General features: G+C 33.8%; 1 protein-coding gene across 2 annotated transcripts in view; it reads left to right on the plus strand.

Annotated features, from left to right (window-relative positions):
• Nucleotides 1-14,837, plus strand: part of LOC149423813 (uncharacterized) — a 319,628-nt gene that overhangs the window by 285,797 nt on the left and 18,994 nt on the right. For both annotated transcript variants that reach the window (XM_089632134.1, XM_089632133.1), the window contains exons 2-3: nucleotides 4,608-4,967; nucleotides 12,825-12,942. In XM_089632134.1, the coding sequence (XP_089488260.1) occupies nucleotides 4,608-4,967; nucleotides 12,825-12,942 (478 nt within the window). The remainder of the gene's footprint in view (nucleotides 1-4,607; nucleotides 4,968-12,824; nucleotides 12,943-14,837) is intronic.

Genomic DNA, 14,837 nt, shown 5'->3' on the forward strand with positions numbered 1-14,837 from the left:
TACGGGCCATTTTACAAATCAACCACTTGCCGATGCGCAAACTCAACATAATAGCCATCACACGCATCAATCATCAATCAACTTACTGGTATTACTCCATGTCTTTACCAACTTCATTTCACCTTGACAACCACTGCCCCACCACATCAGCATAATGGAATTCACGCTGGTACAACATCAGAACCCGGACACTTCCGGCCCTCAGCATCACCATCTCTCAACCACAACCAAGAAGCACAGTTCAATTTCTATGGCCCTAGTGATACTTGAGTGCAATCTCAAATGGGTCAAGTTACAGTGAAAGTGTAACTTAAATAACTTCAGTGAAATTACGTCTACTTGGTACTCAACGAACACTACGCTCTTCAAACTTAGCTAACAGACCAATGAAATTTTAGAGTCAGGTTGTTGTCTTTTCATCACTGCATAACCTTGTATGTTTGTCTTTTCATCACTGCATAACCTTGTATGTTTGTCTTTTCATCACTGCATAACCTTGTATGTTTGTCTTTTCATCACTGCATAACCTTGTATGTTTGTCTTTTCATCACTGCATAACCTTGTATGTTGTCTTTTCATCATTGCATAACCATGTACTCTTTCTTCTTTGTTTTTTTTGTAAATCAACTTTTTTTCTCTCTCTACTCACCTCACGACAAGATGAAGAGGATTTTTAGCGCCTAAAGCTTCATTACCACGTCGCCTTTTACTGGCGGAGGGGGAATGTGTTACGTAATACAGTCTCCCTATTGTTAAATAGGGCATGGTTGCCCCAACTTCCCCTCACCGCGTGTGTCGAACACGCCGCCAGATGGTCAAAATACGTGACCGGCACGGACCACACGCAGCGCCGCGGCACAAGCTAATCGCCTCGCCGCGCTCCGACAGTCTAGCTCCGACCTCGGCCTTGACCGCATGGTCGCTCGCGGAAACGATCTACCCGCCAATGACTTGCATAAATTACGCAATAACGAACGCGATCTCGTAACAGTTTCCAAACTAGAGGCATTTCGCTAATCGACTTACAATCATGTTTACTATTACGGCTCGAGCTAACTCAATGGAGTCCCGTTCCCGTGTAAAACCCCGAGTGCATATCCCTGCCTCAACTGTCCCGCCGCCTGTGAGCGCGGGAACGTCTGGCTCAACATGATGCCCCATACCACTCCTCAAGACGAATCGTAAGCTTTCAACCTATCCCCTTTTTCTTGTGTTCAATTCTTGTAACTTCATGTAGAATCCACGCTTGATCCGGTCGTCATAAATTAGTAGAGAGAGTTAGTTGGGAGATCTATGTCAACCTGTATTTCCCGAGACATTTAATATACCTTGTGCCTTACTACCCATGTGTTATTATTATGTGATAAACCTACCCTTTGACCTCCTAACCGATGGACGAGCCTGATGACCAAAGAAGCTGCCCGCCCCTGATAGTACACGAGTCGCCTGCTCTACCATTTTATCTGAGCTTAGCCAATTTAATAACCAGGTTCGATTCCCGGGTACCATATGTTAGCAAGTTAATTGTTTTTTTTCAACTGTACTGTGGTTGATCCTTTGGTACATTTCCAAACATCCTTTTTGCAACTTTTTCTGCCATTCTTTCTGCCAAAATTCGTTATTAAGTTAATTCAAATGCTCGAATGTATCAGCCATGTATGCAAGTTTGGCTATCCAATAATTATCATCGAAGTGCTGATATAGTTTGGGCATATTTTGATTTAAAAGAAACTCACCCATCTCCTGACGAAGCTTAAACAATCTAGCCAAAACTTTGCCTCGGGATAGCCAACGAATTTCAGTATAAAACAATAAGGATTCATATTCGGCTCCCATTTCTGCACAGAATATTCCAAAGATTCGCGAGTTTAGGGCTCTTGATTTTATGTTTACGATTTTAATGCATTCATTCACCGTGTTAAAAAATTCCTCCGGTAAATTTTTGACCATCAATGCTTCTCGATGTATCCAACAGTGTGTAAATTGTAACGTTGGATTTTTTTGTTTTACACAAGAGACAAAACCCCTTATACTACCCGTCATTGCCGCAGAACCATCCGTGCAAACAACAATGCAATTGCTCCATTTAATATTATATATTTTGAAGAAATCATCGGTTACTTGAAAAAATTTTTCACCGGTAGTTCGCTCTGGATCCTCCTTACAAAATAAATAATGTTCTTTAATAAAGTCCTCGTCAACGAAAAGTACAATAGCTATCTCAAGTGCAAATTTTTCAGCCAATAACAGTTTTCTAATCAGTGTTTCTAATATATTGTGAATACCTCTTTTAACAGTATCTGCAGACAATGAAAAATAGACAATATTATGAAAAATATTTTGTTATTGTGTATACATAATGAAATATTGTAAAATGTCAAATACATAGAATTTGACCGCGGCACACCTGTGTCCGGCTCACGGCACACCAGTGTGCCACGGCACACCGGTTGCGGAGCACTGATTTAAGGGACCGAAAATAGAATTTCCTAACCATGTTAGTGAATTTTTGAGGGCCAGCATCATTTACACTGTTTACGTACAGACAAATAAAAAGATATAAGCAAATGAACGGAAAGACTCATATCTGATACTGTTGCTTCTAAAACAATTTTAATATTAATCGAAAACTGAACATCTCTTCCGAATAAAATATAAAGTATTTGTTGTACTGCTTCTAATTTAGAAATAACGTGCCTAGCCCATTGAACCTATTCCAAAAAAAATTCAAGGAATATAACAGTACATAAATAAAACAACACGTCTATTTTAAGCAGTATTCTATTTTCCTAGTAAATTATTCCAACGACCATCGACATTGTCTTAGGCCCTAAATTCTATTAACGCTGGAATTGTTCAGGTATTTGATTAAAATCTACAACAGAATTGCGGGCTGGCTGGAGAATTTCGACAGTCTGAAGCAGTTTGGTGTTCAAAGGGATGATCTCATTGTAATCTCTTTCACATCTATATTTCATTTCCTTTCCCCTTTATTTATAGGCCATGTTCAATGAAGCGTGAAATGAAAGCTTAGGATATTGCTCCGGCGATAGAAAAATGACCAAGATGTAATCATAATAACTACTTTCTATGAAACTATTTACGGGATGTAGTAGAGGAAGGCTGGGAGTTTCCATCAAAAACCCTCTCGTCTAATATGAAAGTTTTCTGACATTCTTGTTTAGTAAGAAATCTTCCACCCAGCGAATTCAGATATTTTATATCCCCTAAGGATCAAAGAAGAGATATTGTATCACGAGAAAAGATAATCTCTAGGCTCGGAATTACTTGTCTTTTTTTTGTTTCCATCGTCATATTTCTCCAGAAAAGATGAATAAATTCACACTTGAGCTGTACGAGTAGAACGTCAGTTTGCCTAGTCCGCGTCGTTTTCATGGTTGGTATAAAATAACAGTAATTAACCGAAGTTTTTAACCAGCTACGTAAAGGTGAACTCTAACGTCATGAAATGTGCACAAATTTTCTATCCGGTATTAGATCAGATCCTAGATCAACATAACTATTTCCAGAGAGCCATTTCATCAAATTTTGAAATATAACACAATATTGTGCCATCATGTTTCATTGCCACATTAAAAGATAGAAGAATATGTTCTGATCTATTTTTTCTTTATAAAATTGTTAATCACATGTTTAACTCCCCTGAACTCCTTAGGCTGATTGACTTTCATGTGCCTAGTAGAACGGTTCGTCAGAAGGTACCTTACCATTGTAACATTGCAGGTACCAAAGCAGAAATAAATTCAGTAATGAACCGACTGCACAGTACAGGGAATAAATATCACATGAACACCAACGGTAGGTACTGAATGTCTATCAGCCTATAAAAACATTGTAATGTTTATAAATGTTCAATGTATCTAAATTTATAGGAATGTGCATCCTATAGTTTACTCTGTTTGTTGCTTTAAGTTAATATTTCTATACTTGTACTTATTTTAATTTTTATATCTCTATTACTCTTTGATTATATAAAATGTATTTTAAATTGTATCATATTTAAAAACCCTAATTGGGCGTGTATGAATAAATAAATAAATAATTATTTTGGTCGTGGAAACTATGAAGACGGCCTTCGTGGTCGAGGGGTAAAACTCACGACGAAAAATCCGAAGGTCGCGGGTTCAAATCTCGGTGTGCTCAAATAAATTTTATTTGATTAATTTGCATTATTTCGCAATTTAATCATTTAAAATGATAAAAGGTGTATTTGTGGCACGTTCCAGAGTGGATATACTTTCAGCATCGCCTTGATGTAAGACCACTATTCAGAATTGCAATGTGGCTTTAGCCGTGTTTGATGACTAGTAGCTGGATAGCACCTTTCCCTTTCCCACTACCATCAGCCTCTAAACACAACTCAACTAGGGAAGCCATTATTTCACTGACTCCATACGGTTGGAATCAGACCCTTGTGTGGTATCAACACATAAAGAGCAGTACAACCTAGGTTGGGAATAGTGGTAATCAGTTATTTGAAAATAAATTATATTTTACTACGATACATTCCAAAGCCGCCCAACTCCTCACTTGTTTCTCAAAGAATACATATTCAAGTACTAATTAAACAATTTCTCCTTTTCCAGGTGTCAGTGCCGTGAAGATTATAGAAATGAAAGTTCCAGAAATAATCCAGATGGGCGGACAAGACTCCGTGGTCCTGGACTGCGACTACGTCACAGACGACACAGCTGGCCTGGTGGTCAAGTGGTTCTTCAAGAACAAGACGCAGCCTGTGTACCAGTGGATCCCCACCAAGAAGCCCCAAGAGCTGGGCATTCTCAGGGGCAAGCTGGACCTTAGTTACAAGGCCAGTGATGATGCCTTCAAGGCGCACAGAGCCCTGAGAATTGTCAATCCGGGAACGGAACTTTCGGGAGAGTACACTTGTGTTGTTTCCACATTTATGGCGGAAGATAAGAAAACGAAGCATATGACGGTTTTTGGTGAGTTTCCAATGATTTTATTGTTTATTGCATAGCTATCTTTTTGAAGTCAAGAGTCTGAAGAATATTTACGTGTGTGAATGAAAGATGAAGATCTCTTTCAGAAGTAAACAAATTTATTTTTTTCATTTTCAGCGACTGCAGAATTAACCATGTAATTGCAGTATCATCTATACTCGAGTATAGTTTTCCGGGAATTATTTCATAATACTCGTACATATTTCATAGATCATTAATATAAATTAGGTACAATAACGGACCGATAGCTATTCCTTGCGGAACTCCCTGTCTCGTAAATTACGGTTCGCTAATATTGACACCATTTTTTTTGCATTCTATCATTTGCGATCAAGTAAATATTTTTTAAGAGAGATAGATTTTTTTTTAAATTCTAACTTCATAATACTTAAGTATATTTGATAGGCGTCAAGTTAAGAGTTGGAAGCGAAATAATAGGTTTGAGATGATGATGAATGTAGAAAAAGGTGTATGTCATAAAAGTGTTTATTTGTGAGGCTTTTCATACTAATGTGGTGTAGTTACAAAGTCATTATTTGAGTAAATTAGATCCCAAAAAGTCTTACATGCCAATATTCCGCAAATTTAAAATTCTTTGTAATGGTTTGGGCAAAATAATTTTCAATCGAATTTAGTTAATGTGCTAAAAAGGATCGTTAGGTTTACATCGAAAAACACTGTTTTATTTACTGTTTTATTATATTTTATTTGTTTTTATTGATGACGGGTCGTATGCATGACGATGCAATCCACACACACAATACAACAACGGTCGAAAAAACGACGAAGTTTTTAAATTGAGTCTTATTTTTCCATTCATTGTAAATAGGCATCATGTGTTGGACATCACCGCATTTTCGTAAAAACGTCAATCATGTAGATAAAGTCTAAGTCGACGCGCGTAAATAGTGTATGGAAATTTTTTTTTTGTAATTTTTTTGAATTGCTCAATTTATTTTCAAATTAATGTACTCGTATTTATTTCATACAGGATATGGTACGAAAAATAGGATACAAATAGCTTTGAAATTATTTTCATACCACTTGCAAAAATATAAAATGTATACAAGTTTTCCCTTGCGTGTTTGGTTTGTCGAGAGCATTTATTAGTTCAAGAGGTGATCTGAAGGCTGGCACTTAAAAGTTTAAGGTCCGGCGATTATTGTGTCATTTTCAATATATTGTGACCTAATATTTTATTCCCGATTTTTGTAGTTGTGGTTGCATTTTTCCCTTTATTTCGAGACAATTTAGGAAAATTAGGAAATTTTCTAAGCCTATAATAATTAAGAGCCTCATATATTTTTGAAAAGTATACTTAATCTAGGACGAATTGTAATTTATATACTGTTATTAAAAACAACAATTGGTTTACTCAGATTGGATAATTATTCTCTGGGATCCTGTTTATGGACATTTGTCGAATCCAGAAAGTCGAAAACAATGTGTTCACTTTACGCAACCACAAATTCGAAGCAGTACTGGCATACATTTTCATGCATTTTTTCTACGAAGCTGAGATAGCGTAGTTACGTTTATTTTTAGCCGAGTGATCGAAATAAGCAATAATTAGTCGCCTGAAATATCAATACAAATTGAAAATATCTCTCGAGTAAAAATAAATGCCGCCGATAATAATTTCTATCCTTTGTGCTTTGCATAAAACCCATACAAAACATTAGTTTATTATTAAAAAAATAATAATAACGATTATTTGAAGTTTGAAATAACCCCGAGAGAAATTGTAGATCATTTGGGTGCAATTGCCTTCCTGCAAAATAAAATAAATTGCACTAAACGCAACGAATTTTACCTGCGATTACTGCAAAACAAATGATCCGTCTGGTACGATTGGTCAACAACAAACTAATGATGCATCCAATGTATGCTACATATTACCTTCCCCTAAATCCCGTGCATAATAACGGCATTTCCCGCATGACGACAGCGTGATATTCAAAGCACGCCGCGACCGTTTGTTCTGATTCGTTAATTTCTCACGTACCTCAAATTAGACGTTGGAATGCATCTGGTGCGGCGGGTACTAGGGGAGGATTCTCCTAGGGTGGATATATTCAAGGTACCTGCTTGCCTCCCTCGAGTGAACGCGATACACTGGGAAGCTCTGACAAATAACATACAGACGGAAGCAAAGTCTAGTTGCGCTTTCTATTTAAATAATAATCCAAAAAATGTTAAGAACTTTATCGTGAAACATTTAATTTAAAAAAATTTTAATGCAATAAAAAATGGATATATTTTATTACTAGTATGTTCATTTTCTCTGAAAAAAAAAATGCAAGTATCGTGGTATGTGTAAAGGTATGTACTTTGGATACATTTTAAATTATAACAACTTGCATTTAGTGGATCAATTTTCATATATTTGTATATCACTTTGTACATATCATATCGTTCAAAAGACATTTCTAACAATGTGCATTAAAAATACAGATAAGTTTTAATACCGAAAGTTCAAATCATTTAAAATGGCATATTTGCAAACTGTGCAGTGAACATTTAAAAATAAAATATTATTTTATTGAAACAGCATTAGCTTTGTTTACTTACAAGATTGAATTTTCGATGTTTCTTTCATCTTCTTTAACATTCCTTTATTCTCCACAACGTACCCAGTTGAAGCGAAAATGGTAAAAGTAATTAAGTAACTCCCCCGATAAGAAAACGTTATTTTTCAGATGCATCTACTAGAAGCAAGTTTTAATTATTCACTTTTAACGTTGGACGTATTTTACCTGTAGCAAAATTAATCGGGCTGACGCAATTGAAGACAGACAATAAAAAAATGCACGCTACCTTCTCTCTAAGGTTTTCTGCAGTCATCATTTGCATTCTTTAAGGGCCTATTTACCAGTTTTTTCCTAGCAACCCCATGTGTAGTACTACAGCCCCTATTCTGAGGGAAGAACAAACAAGCCGCCCCCCGCGCTGTATTATTGACGATTCCTTCCCAGAGACTCCATGCATAATTTATATGTTAAAGCAATCAGTGGAAGCACAGACTTCTGCACAGAACGGAATGATATCTCCAGACTCCAGCAGCCTGTATCTTTTAGCTAGAAGATGGAATATTACGTAAATCTCGAATCGTGAGCTTTGTATCTAAGGCGTGCGGTAAAATGTTGTGAATGTGATTATTTCCAAGAAAACTACATATTTCAAAGATGGTTATGGTTATAGAGAAATAAAATATCTGATAAAATCACAATCAGTTTGAACAAACTCCACAAGTTTTCGAACATTCCTGCTTGATTTTCACTAGATTTATCTACTTGTTTTTAATTAATGAACATACAGCAATGCAGTAAGATAAAAAGAAAATTATCATATTGCTCATAGAATGTGGCAGAATGAAATTGGAAAGCTTCCTGAAAGAAATTATTGTCTGACTGAAGAAAGACCATTAAGTGAATTCATTCCGGCTTTATCAATATTATCGTAAATATATTTATTATTTTTGTTTGTGTTTTACCATTTGTGTAACGATATATGGACAACATTGTATAATTGTTTTTATATTTTATTTTATATGTTTTTTATGATTTCTTTTTATATTTTCTTATTTATTACCACCATAATACGGGCATTAGCCTAGTTTGGGGTATTAAAAAAAAATAAAAAATAAATGCATACATGTCATTGTAATGTAAATGTTTCACATGTGTTTGCCTAATTCTCCTATTAAGCATTTTGGCTTCCAGCGTTTGACAAAAACCTCCCCCAGTTTTTAAAATTTAACGATCCTTATTTCACCTCAAGCATATTAATTACGTAAAAAATATATTTTTTAATAAAATAAATATAATACTAAAGGAAATTTGTACGAAATTAAGATTAACACTCCCGTTTTGAAGGGTGGTAATAAACCTACCCCAAACGAGAGTTTTGTGCGATATCTAAGTTTAAAAAAAAATTTATACTAATTAATACATTATTTTGACTTTAAATAATATCTTTCTAATGAAATACTATTAAATTCCTAAGAAATTATAGTCCCCATTTTTCTCCAATTCCCTATTACTTAAAAAAATCCTCGCCGCGGACAACCCTCAAGCGATCGTAAAAGACGAATTTACTGGAAAGTGCTATAAAAATATGTATTGCTGTTATTTATTTATTTATTTTAAGGAACATAAACAGTCTCAATACTAATATAATATTCATAGGAGGATGGATAGGAAACAGACCATTTAGAAATGTTCACAGATGATTGATTTGGTATAATACAACTAAGTACCTATTTATTGAATGTAGACTAAAAAAAGCAGAACTAATTAACAAATTTAAAATTCAAACTACGTAACAAGTATACAAAAATGTAATAAACCTATATAATGCATTACACAAGAATATATGTCTTTATAGGTATACAGGATGGATAGAGTGAGAAACACGTTTGGCGTTGGAGTGGGATGGGGGAGTAGAAAGGGACGAGGGCATGCAATTAGCAATTTAAAGATAAAATATGGTACAATTTAAGAATTTTTATGTCCTCAGTACAAAACCTAGACTTTTAGTTACTTTGGTGACAATATGATCAACGTGTTTCTCAAAAGTGAGTTTAGAGTCCAAAAGAACCCCAATATCACGGATATAATCTTTATTATTTACTAGCGATCCATAAATGGCGTAATCATGCAGAATTTTTAAACGGTTGCGTGTGAATGTGACTTTGCAACATTTATATATATTGATAAAAAGCTTATTTCTCAGACATCATTCAGTCAGTCGGTCAAGATCTGCTTGCATACACAAACAGCAGTCGGATGATTTTCTAGGAAAGTATATCTTCATATCATCAGCAAATAGTAAAATTTGAGCGTTTGGAAAAATGTCGTAATATCATTTATATAGATAGAAAAAAGCAAGGGACCCAAAATGGTCCCCTGAGGCACACCGGAAGTAATAATTTTCCAGATAAATGATGAATATGTTCGATCTCTTTTTGATTGTTATGCGAAGCTGGGCTAAACGGTAGGTAGTAGAACTAATAACTAATACTGGAAACGACAAAACGACATGATCGATCCGCAATATATGGGAGATCCTAGTGATCCTCCTTCGGGTTGAACGTGATTTTTACTTTCAGGTATGTTGAAAATGTTAAAGTACTCATTTTTATCATTAAAACTAAATTGAAAGCGAAATGTATTGAAAGTAATCAAATACATATTTTGTACATATAATTTTTATGCAAGAAAGCTCTACTTTTACCATAAAGTTTGTTGTTTATACACCAGTATTTATATATTGTATTCGGCTGGTTTTTACAAATTATAAAAAAGCTTAAATTTTTTTACGGAGTAAGTTTATATCAAATACAACTCATAATAATAATATTGGAAAATTCTTATAGCGCCGCTTTTGTGAGTTATCCTTGATTATAATTTTGGTCAATTATGATCAGTAATGCATCAGATATATTTTTTTTAACATCCTAATTAAATTTCTCGATAACTGCAAAACTATCCTCTAATGTTTTTATCGGAGAACTATTTGATGCTCATTACATTTGAAGTATTTACTTTATAATTTAAACAACCGTTAAAATGGGGGGAAATCAGTTTGGTAGCATTTATCAATAAAATATCAAAACAAGGCGCACGACGACGTGAAACACAAACGGTAAAAAATCTGCAAAAATAATGAATCCGCAAAAAGTATTTTTTTCTAGATATTTGATAAAACTTGAATCTGATGACTAAAAAGCGTTATGCTAAAATATGCCAGAGACCTCCATTAAAAATATGGAGAGGGCCAGAAACGCGAAGATAGGATGATTGAAAAAATATATTCACAAGATTCAGACGTTGAAACAGACTTGGCAAATAATGATACTAAGTTAGACTTGCGACAAACTTTTTTGGCAAGGTCGCGAGCTTTACACAGATTCAAGGCTTTATAAGAATTGGCTTTATATTTTTAAGAAGATATATAATAATACAACAATATTATGATAACTGGTATTATTATTCAAAATATTACATTCAAAATAAAGACTACCATTATGGTGCCATCAGATGTTGCTTGCGTGAATCATTGAATCCTGTTATCTAAAACATATTTTTTATTTCTTCAACAGTTGCGAAATTACTTCGTGGCGTCATTTTTATTATATGAAAATGATATACTTTGTCTACACCACTTTTAATTAATACTAATATACGTGTTTCAAAGCCAAGATAATGAAGAAGAAGCCATTGGCTTTGAAACATGTAGATTAAATAAAATAAAAATGATGTATATAAAGTATTTTATTTTTATTAGTTTAATTAAAGCACAAAAGAACTTAAATCATATTAATGAAAGGAAGTGTCAGTAGTATTCTTTTTGCGGATCGAGGAAAGTAACAACAAGTTATACGGTCTTAAAAAGCTTCTAAAGTCTTTTCTAAGTTATTATTGTCAGGCGTTAGGCACAATATTGTGTATTTAACAACATCCACAAAAAGTAAAATTAGGGTGAATTGAATTTACACGGCCTTCGCAAAAGAACCTTTGCAGAAGGTTGAATTACCATAGTTAAAAAATCTCGATAGTTGATTTGGTCGTAATATAGAATAGCAGTTATGTTCGTTTTCCTATTTCTATGCCTCACTGCAATGTCAAGGCTTAAGATTTCAGGTTACATCCTGAAAACATTAAAACATGATTCATTGTTTGTTCGCGCTTTCTCATTTTTGGAGGTATGTTTGACGTCGCAAATCCTGGACGGAAAATTCTTAGAATATTTTTAGTCGTCATACAATTTTTAGGTTTGACTTTTAAACGTTGTTTCTAATATACACTTCGGTTGTATGACCCAGCGCTGTACTTGTTTGAAATGATAATTCATAATTATTTTACGATTTCTTGAATAAATTCACGTGTAGATTGCGATGCGTAATAATTAACAGCACGGATTCAGTCACTTTTGGTTTCGACTTGTGGTTTACTGGAACAGCAAATCACCATTATCATCCTTTAAGAATGCAATTAAAATGGAAGGCTGCATTGATATTTAAATTACATTCTGAACATTAAAAATATCTATTATTTTCAAGCAAGCATAACGAATTGTTTTCAGGCGTATTTTCATAACGGTTAGAAATGAAACAGTCATTGTATTTTAAATGATGAATCCTTTTATAATACTGCGATGTAGTCGATGTAGTATAGAAATGTTTGTCATTTGATCAAGTATATGAGTTAATTGAGAGAATTCTCGTAAGATATGGAAAGTCGGTTCATGATATTGACCGAAGGATGAAGGAAGGATTGCCAAAAAATACCTTTTATTTTGATGCTTCAAAACGTTCATTATATTCTTCTTTAGTATGTACTCTTATTAATTTATTTGTCAAATATTAATTTTATACATTGATTGTTAATTATCATAATATCTTTTTCACACATTTGCATTTGCATAAATGTTAAAATAAAATTTCAAGAAAATAACTATCTAGCCGTCATAATGTCTTAAATTATTATATTATTTTTTTTTTTTATATTCATTACTAGTATTACCCACACGCGGGAAACGCCTAAGTGGGTTTTGATTTAATATTTTTTGTAATATTATATAATAAAATAAATATAAATGTATGTAAAAATAAAAATGTTATTTTTTTTGTAAAAACTGTGGGAAGAAAAAAAAATAATTATAATAAATAAAAAATGTAGAGATCCGACGTAGGTTGATTATGAAAAACCGTTAAAAGAAAGTAGCGCTTAGATTTGTGAACATGATGCAATTTATTCTGTTTATGTTCTCTTTCCTTCTCTTTTCTTCCTCTAGAGTATATGTTGGTCCTGTGAATTAAACTGATTATATTTTTAGTTCCAGAAAGAAACTTCAGGCTCGTTCAGGACAAACAGCAGGAGGACTCCGTCAAAGTAATGTGCTCAGCTGATGGAATGTACCCCAGGCCAAACATCACCATCACCACACCTGACAGGTAAATAATATTGTTTCCTTTAAATATATTTTTTATGTTACCGACCGAATTACTTTTCAAACAGAAACCCTCCCTTAAACAAACCCCAAAAAGCATACCGTTTCATAAATATGTTGTCGATGAAAAGATTTTAACATTCAACTAGGATTCTGTCTTTCTGCTTTATAGCGCAGATATTATTTCCACATAAGGACGCATTTGGAGTCCAATTAAATTATGACTAAATTGAGATGAACTGCAATTTTCACTGTAAAAAGCAAACGCATTTTATCACTGTCAGTGAAAATTCTAAAGTAAAAAAGCTAATTTTGTAGTAGCGTATCTATTATTTAAAATCTAATTTTCAATTTTTAATTTCACTTTAAGATTTTTATAAACTTTTACCAGTCTCTTAACAAGCATAATATATCTGACTTTAAATTGTGATAATAAAGTTATCGTTCTGTATTGATAAAAATAAATTAAATAATGAAAATTGTACGTCGGTACTGTATGATTTCACAACATCCTAACTTAGTTAAACACCATCAAACCAAGTAAACAAACAATACAAGATTAAATTGAGTAGTACAGTAAACACGCTCTAATAAAATTATAAAGAGTTAACCACAGCGGTAAGGAAGCGTTTTGCACTCTATTTACCTGTTTTTCGTGACTCCGCGTGCAAACATTAAAACAGGAATGCGTGGCAAAATAAAAGGCTGATTTCACCGGCATAAATATTAAAAGTTCGTTTTTGACAAATAGAAAAATATGCGCCATCTTTTAGGTTATAAACGGGGCATATAATAAATCACATTCCCGCAAATACACTACCATAAATCAAAAATTGTAACTACTACGTTTTTTAGTATGCGTTTGAAAGAATGCCTAGTTAGTGGCACATCTTAACAATAAAAATTTGTAAGATTTCATAGACTGAATTCGACTTATTCAAGTCAGTACCTCACATCTATATACAGTGGGAGGGATATATTCGTATGTTCGCCACTCCTGGACAAACTGACCCCTAGATTCTTACCAAACCCTAATTCCCTTTTCCTTCATAGTATTTACTCTCCTTTTTTTCCTTTAAAACAACCCTTCACACATCATCCTAACAGATGACCTAGGCCCTGAGGAAAAAAATATTTTTCTCATGGCCTCCTGTGTGGGTTGTCGTGACTGTTGGTTTTCCCAAAAAAATTAAATTAAAAATCTCAAAGTTACGTAGTCAGGTTACGTAGATTTTTTTGTTGTTTGCACTCTGTTAAACTATAATAGTGTACAGTTATTTATGGCTTTAAAAAATAGTGATACAAAAAACGTACTTTACGAATTTTTTCCGGCAATTTTTTATTGGCATCACCAACCGGGATACGTTGTGATGCTGAAAAGGGAGAGGGGAAGAGGAAGGTGTGGAAGTACTTGGCTATTCAGATCTGATTTTTGACACCAGGATGAAAATTATTTACCACTCTGGAACGTGACGGATATATTCCTTATTAATAACGATAATATAAATTGTATAATTTTTGCAGCGCCGTTTAAGTGATATTTTTTTTTATGAAAATATTGTGAAAAAACACAATCATAATTTCAATAAATTTATTTGAACCCGTGAACTCAGGTTTCGAAGCCGTGGAACAGTGACAGAGATTGTAAATTCATTAATTGTATATAAAAAAAAATTCCACATAAAAGGAGCAAAACCTCAAAGTCCACCATCACAATTGTATTTATTTTGACACACGGCAGTCTAACTTTGGGAGTGCGAAATATGTTAATCCTATATTTCAGGTGAAAATATTTTTTTCCGTGAACCAAACGAAACGCGATATGTATCGCGATTTCAGTAGGGGAAATATTTCGACAAATTTATTTTTAAATGCTTTCTCCAAATAAAACCATAAATC

The sequence above is a fragment of the Hesperophylax consimilis genome, chromosome 5 (genome assembly GCF_061612785.1).
Source record: "Hesperophylax consimilis isolate HC1 chromosome 5, BYU_Hcon_1.0, whole genome shotgun sequence".
NCBI lineage: Eukaryota > Metazoa > Arthropoda > Insecta > Trichoptera > Limnephilidae > Hesperophylax > Hesperophylax consimilis.